We start from the raw sequence: 7,500 nt of genomic DNA, 5'->3' as shown, positions 1-7,500 counted from the left end.
CACTAGACCACCAGGGACCCTGAAGATTATTTAAGCAACTAAAATACACAAAACAGAACATTATAATAGATAAAAGTAAATGTACTCATTTGTTTATTATTGTTATATATAATTTTTACCTGTATGAGTGTTGTTGTTGTTTTTCTCTCTCAGTAGCTGAACATTGGTTTTGTGTGTTTTAGGTTACGACATGTCCACCTTCATCCGGCGCTACAGCAGGTACCTGAATGAAAAAGCGTTTTCCTACAGACAGATGGCCTTCGACTTGCCGAGTGAAGAAAGGGTGAGTTTCAGCTCCAACTCTGCTGCAAGATGTGTGTGTGTGTCAAGATTTTTAATTGCAAGAGCAAAACTGATTATTTATTTTGTGTGTGTGTGTGTGTGTGTGTGTCAAGATTTTTAATTGCAAGAGCAAAACTGATTATTTATTTTGTGTGTGTGTGTCTGTGTGTGTGTGTCAAGATTTTTAATTGCAAGAGCAAAAACTGATTATTTATTTTGTGTGTGTGTGTCAAGATTTTTAATTGCAAGAGCAAAACTGATTATTTATTTTGTGTGTGTGTGTCAAGATTTTTAATTGCAAGAGCAAAAACTGATTATTTATTTTGTGTGTGTGTGTGTGTGTGTGTCTGTGTGTGTGTGTCTGTGTGTGTGTGTGTTTAGGCCCCTGAGAGTCTGCTGGAGTCTTTGGAGACACACCTGAACACACTGGAGGGGAAGCGGGGGTGAGTAAACTTCTGATCAGGAGGAACATTGTTTTATTTCACTGCGTACTGCGGCAGCTACATATGGTTAAAATGACGATAAAAGCTTCTTCTTGACTCTTCTTGACTTGATGCTCCTGTTGGGGTTCAGAGTGTTCGGTGTATTTTGGGGTGTAGTTTAGGGTGTAACGTATATAGTTTAGGGTCTAGTGTTGGGTGTAGTTTAGGGTCTAGAGTTGGTGTGGTTTAGGGTGTCATGTATGTAGTTTATGGTCTAGTGTTTGGGGTAGTTTAGGTTTTAGTGTTGGTTATAGTTTAGAATGTAGTGTTGGGTGTAGTTTAGTGTAGTGTTGGGTGTGGTTGGGGTGTAGTGTTGTGTGTAGTGTTTGGGATAGTTTATTGTGTAGTGTTGGGTGTAGTTTAGTGTAGTGTTGGGTGTAGTTTAGTGTAGTGTTGTGTGTAGTTTAGGCATAGTGTTGGATGTAGTGTTGGTTGTAGTTGGGGTGTAGTGTTGGGTATGGTTCAGGTGTAGTGTTGGGTGTAGTTTAGGGTGTAGTGTTGGGTGTAGTTTAGGTCTAGAGTTGGTGTGGTTTAGGGTGTAGTGTTGGATGTAGTTTTGGGGTGTAGTGCTGTATGTGGTTTAGGGTGTCATGTATGTAGTTTAGGGTCTAGTGTTGGGTGTAGTTTAGGTGTAGTGTTGGTTGTAGTTTAGGGTGTGGTTTGGGGTGAAGTGTTGGGTGTGGTTTAGGGTGTAGTGTTGGGTGTGGTTTAGGGTGTAGTGTTGGGTGTGGTTAGGGTGAAGTGTTGGGTGTGGTTGGGGTGTAGTGTTGTGTGTAGTTTAGGCATAGTGTTGGATGTAGTGTTGGTTGTAGTTTAGGGTGTAGTGTTGGGTATGGTTCAGGTGTAGTGTTGGGTATAGTGTTGGTTGTAGTTTAGCGTGTGGTTTAGAATGTAGTGTTGGTTGTAGTGTGTGTAATGTATGTAGGTTAGGGTGTAGTGTTGGGTATAATTTAGGGTCTAGTGTTTGGGTGTAGTTTAGGGTGTAGTGTTGGTTGTAGTTTAGGGTGTGGTTTGGGGTGAAGTGTTGGGTGTAGTTTAGGTCTAGAGTTGGTGTGGTTTAGGTGTAGTGTTGGGTGTAGTTTAGGTGAAGTGTTGGGTGTAGTTTAGGGTGTAGTGCTGGATGTAGTGTTGGTTGTAGTTTAGGGTGTATTGTTGGGTGTAGTTTAAGGTGTAGTATTAGATGAAGTTTGGGGTGTAGTGTTGGTTGTAGTTTAGGTGTAGTGTTGGGTGTAGTTTAAGGTGTAGTGTTAGATGTAGTTTAGGGTGTAGTGTTGGATGTAGTTTTGGGTGTAGTGCTGTATGTGGTTTAGGGTGTAGTGTTGTATGTAGTTTAGGGTGTAGTGTTGGATGTAGTGTTGGTTGTAGTTTAGGGTGTAGTGTTGGGTGTAGTTTAAGGTGTAATTTTATGCCCACCTGTCCCTCTGCCCTATTATAAATCTTGACATTATTCTCAGTACAGTTACAGGCTTGTGTTCTTTGCTGTGTGTAATGGTGATTATTTTCCCTCCTGTATTGTGTCAGCAGTGATGAGTAAGTATGAATGAAAATATGAGAATGAGTGATTTGCATTAAAGCATTGTGTTTTCTACTCTTCTGCACTTCCTGTTTATCCTCATCATCAACATAATCACTTCGAAACTCTACACTCTCATTCAGTTCACCTCTATAGAACTGATATGAGTCTTCACTCTGGACCAGTGTGTGTGTGTGTGTGTGTGTGTGTGTGTGTGTGTGTGTGTGTGTGTGTTCACTTTCTCTGATATAAATTGTTTGTTTAGGTGTTGATATCAGATTAATTGAATATTTGTCCTGTAAGTTGAACTTGTGCATTCCTGCATGTAAGATTCAGAAATCAATCTTTTTTTATTATAAAAGGAAAAGATTGATATTTATTTATGGACCTCACTGGTTCTGTTTCTTTCTCCTGCCTGCTGCTTTCCTTCATTTAATAATAACTCTGTTTGTTATCATTTCCATTTTACTGATTGATTTGTATTATTTTTTATTTTATTTATTTGTACTTTTAGGTCACCCACTAAGGTAAGCAACACTTATAATAATTATATATATTTAATTATATCTTACACATCAATTATTAGTGATTATAAAGCACTACTATTATAATTCTATTTATGATTATATTTTAATATCAATTTATTACTCTGTGTGTGTGTGTGTGTGTGTGTGTGTGTGTGTGTGTGTGTGTGTGTGCGTGTGTGTGTGTGTAGAAAAGTTCTTCAGTCAGTAATGGAACTCCTGCAGGAACTCCACTGAAGACAGTGGATGAAGGTCCTACAATAGCAACAGCAGAAGCTCACAACAATACTGTGACTGCAGCTAAAGCCAGGTGTGTACTGTACACTATACACACACAACACTACACACACAACACTACACACACAGCACTACACACATGACCTCTGTACACTCTACATACAAAACACTACATACACGACCTCTGTACACTCTACACACACAACTTCACACACACATCCTCTGTACACTCTACACACGACCTCTGTACACTATACATACACAACACTACACACACAACTTTACACACACGACCTCTGTACACTATACATACACAACACTTCACACACAACTCTACACACACGACCTCTGTACACTATACATACACAAAACTTCACACACAACTCTACACACACGACCTCTGTACACTATACACACACAACTCTACACACACATCCTCTGTACACTCTACACACACAACACTACACACAAAACTCTACACACACGACCTCTGTACACTATACATACACAACACTACACACACAACTCTACACACGACCTCTGTACACTCTACACACATCCTCTGTACACTCTACACACATCCTCTGTACATTCTACACACAGCTACACACACGACCCTGTACACTATACACAACACTACACACACAACTCTACACATACGACCTCTGTACACTATACATACACAACACTACACACACAACTCTACACACACGACCTCTGTACACTCTACACACACAACCTCTGTACACTCTACACACACACAACTCTACACACATCCTCTGTACACTCTACACACACAGCTACACACGACCCTGTACACGATACATACACAACACTACACACAGAAGTCTACACACACGACCTCTGTATACTCTACACACACAACACTACACACACAGCACTACACACATGACCTCTGTACACTCTACATACAAAACACTACATACACGACCTCTGTACACTCTACACACACAACTTCACACACACATCCTCTGTACACTCTACACACGACCTCTGTACACTATACATACACAACACTACACACACAACTTTACACACGACCTCTGTACACTATACATACACAACACTTCACACACAACTCTACACACACGACCTCTGTACACTATACATACACAAAACTTCACACACAACTCTACACACGACCTCTGTACACTATACACACACAACTCTACACACACATCCTCTGTACACTCTACACACAACACTACACACAAAACTCTACACACACGACCTCTGTACACTATACATACACAACACTACACACACAACTCTACACACACGACCTCTGTACACTCTACACACACATCCTCTGTACATTCTACACACACAGCTACACACACGACCCCTGTACACTATACACACACACTACACACACAACTCTACACATACGACCTCTGTACACTATACATACACACAACACTACACACACAACTCTACACACACGACCTCTGTACACTCTACACACACAACCTCTGTACACTCTACACACACACAACTCTACACACACATCCTCTGTACACTCTACACACACAGCTACACACACGACCCCTGTACACGATACATACACAACACTACACACAGAAGTCTACACACACGACCTCTGTACACTATACACACACAACACTACACACACGACCCCTGTACACTCTACACACACACTACACACAAAACTCTACACACACGACCTCTGTACACTATACATACACAACACTACACACAACTCTACACACACGACCTCTGTACACTCTACACACACATCCTCTGTACATTCTACACACACAGCTACACACACGACCCCTGTACACTATACACAACACTACACACACACAACTCTACACATACGACCTCTGTACACTATACATACACAACACTACACACACAACTCTACACACACGACCTCTGTACACTCTACACACACAACCTCTGTACACTCTACACACACAACTCTACACACATCCTCTGTACACTCTACACACACAGCTACACACACGACCCCTGTACACGATACATACACAACACTACACACAGAAGTCTACACACGACCTCTGTATACTCTACACACACAACTTTACACACAACACTACACACACGACCCCTGTACACTCTACACACACACTACACACACAACACTACACACATGTCCTCTGTACACTCTACACACACAACTCTAACTCTAACCCTAGATTTGAACCTGTGATCTGATCCACTGTCCAATACCTTCACCACTGAACTACAACCTCCTCTCCCACACTTTACCCATACAACTCTGTACACTCTACACACAACTATGCACACATAACTTTACACACTCTACACACACAACTTTGTACACTCTTCACAAAACTCTATATACACAACTCTGTACACACCTCTCTCTCTGTGCTGCAGTGGTTTCAGCGATTTGGTGGATTTTGACGTGTTAGCTCCGAGTGCAGGTGCTTCAGCAGCTCCAGCATCTGTGTGGGGAGGTGAGAGGGCATGAGCACGTATCACTTCATCAACACACACCATTTTATAAACACACACCACTTCATAAACACACACCACTTCATAAACACACACACCACTTCATAAACACCACCATTTTATAAACACACACCATTTTATAAACACAGACCACTTCATAAACACACACCATTTGATAAACACACACCACGTATTAAACACACACCACTTCATAAACACACACCATTTCATAAACACACCACTTTATAAACACACACCACTTCATAAACACACACCATTTCATAAACACACACCACTTCATAAACACACCACTTCATAAACACACACTTCATAAACACACACTTCATAAACACACCACTTCATAAACACACACACCACTTCATAAACACACACCATTTCATAAACACACACCACTTCATAAACACACACCACTTCATAAACACACACCACTTTATAAACACACACCACTTCATAAACACACACACCACTTTATAAACACACACCACTTCATAAACACACACCACTTCATAAACACACCACTTCATAAACACACACCACTTCATAAACACACACCACTTTATAAACACACACCACTTCATAAACACACACCATTTCATAAACACACACCACCTGATATCAGTGTCTCAGGTCCACACTGCAGATACTGAAACTAAACAATCACCAGTGTGTGCTTATATACACACCATCGACTCACTCAACTCACACACCGTCCACACAAACACACCGTCCACTTACACACCTTCCACACACACACGACCACTCACACACCGTCCACTTACACACTGTCCACACACATTGTCCACTTACACACCGTCTACTTACACACCGTCCACAAACACACCGTCCACTTACACACTGTCCACACACACATTGTCCACTTACACACCGTCCACTTACACACTGTCCACACACACACTGTCCACTTACACACCATCCACAAACACACCGTCCACACACACATTGTCCACTTACACACTGTCCACTTACACACAGTCCACACACACATTGTCCACTTACACACCATCCACAAACACACCGTCCACTTACACACCGTCCACTTACACACATTGTCCACTTACACACCGTCCACACACACACCATCCACTTACACACTGTCCACAAACACACCGTCCACTTACACACCGTCCATTCACACATCGTCCACACAAAAGGGTCTAAAAGGGAGGAAGGTTTAAAGGGATTCTTATTTTATTTAATCATAAAGAATAAACATTTTTCTCTTATTTTACAGATCTGCTGGGTGAGGGTGAGTACTGCCCCCACACACACACACGTTATGGGTTTTGGGTTATGGTTATAGTTCGGGTTTGGGTTTGGGTTAGGGTTGAGGTTATGGTTATAGTTTGGGTTACGGTTTGGGTTCGGGTTTGGGTTAGGGTTATTGTTATATGGTGGGATGGCAGGGCGACTGAGCGGCGGTACCCAGCCGGTCTCACTCCGGCATGGGGCGCGCTCTGAGATGAGCCCCGAGGTGTTGGTGGAGCAGATGTTAGTGTCTGTAGGTAAGCTCATTGGCTTTGCGAACATAATGTCGGCGTCGCGATTGAACAAGGCCGTTGTAGTCTTTGTGAAGGAGAAACATCTGGTGGATCAGCTGACCAAATTCGGTGTATCAGTATGTGGGGAACATTTACACTGCTGGCATCAGTAATAAACCGCATAACCATTTCCATGTAACATTAGAAGCCATTGGGATTGGGGCAAAGTTCATTTCATGGATTAAACTCTTATACTCAGATGCTTGTATCCTGCTTTAAATGGGGGTGGACTCAGCTGCCCTCTTAAAATGCAGCAAGGGATTAGGCAAGGATGCCAATTGTCTGGGCAATTGTACAGTCTGGCCATTGAACCTGTTCTGTAACAATTAAGAAAAAACATGCATGGACTATCAGAATGTGGAATAACAGAAAAAGTAGCTGTATCAGCCTACACG

At 41.9% G+C, this 7,500-nt stretch overlaps 1 protein-coding gene across 1 annotated transcript in view; it reads left to right on the top strand.

The window, feature by feature from the left end:
* The window catches only part of snap91a (synaptosome associated protein 91a), a 26,260-nt gene that overhangs the window by 9,340 nt on the left and 9,420 nt on the right, over positions 1-7,500 (top strand). The window contains exons 7-13 of the mRNA XM_046877136.1: positions 183-283; positions 664-725; positions 2,289-2,294; positions 2,792-2,804; positions 2,993-3,111; positions 5,448-5,527; positions 6,799-6,813. Coding sequence (XP_046733092.1) covers positions 183-283; positions 664-725; positions 2,289-2,294; positions 2,792-2,804; positions 2,993-3,111; positions 5,448-5,527; positions 6,799-6,813 — 396 coding nt within the window. The remainder of the gene's footprint in view (positions 1-182; positions 284-663; positions 726-2,288; positions 2,295-2,791; positions 2,805-2,992; positions 3,112-5,447; positions 5,528-6,798; positions 6,814-7,500) is intronic.

This window comes from Silurus meridionalis, chromosome 20 (genome assembly GCF_014805685.1).
Source record: "Silurus meridionalis isolate SWU-2019-XX chromosome 20, ASM1480568v1, whole genome shotgun sequence".
Taxonomy (NCBI): domain Eukaryota; kingdom Metazoa; phylum Chordata; class Actinopteri; order Siluriformes; family Siluridae; genus Silurus; species Silurus meridionalis.
The sequence above is the reverse complement of the archived record's forward strand: the minus strand, read 5'-3'. Positions and strand labels throughout refer to the sequence as shown.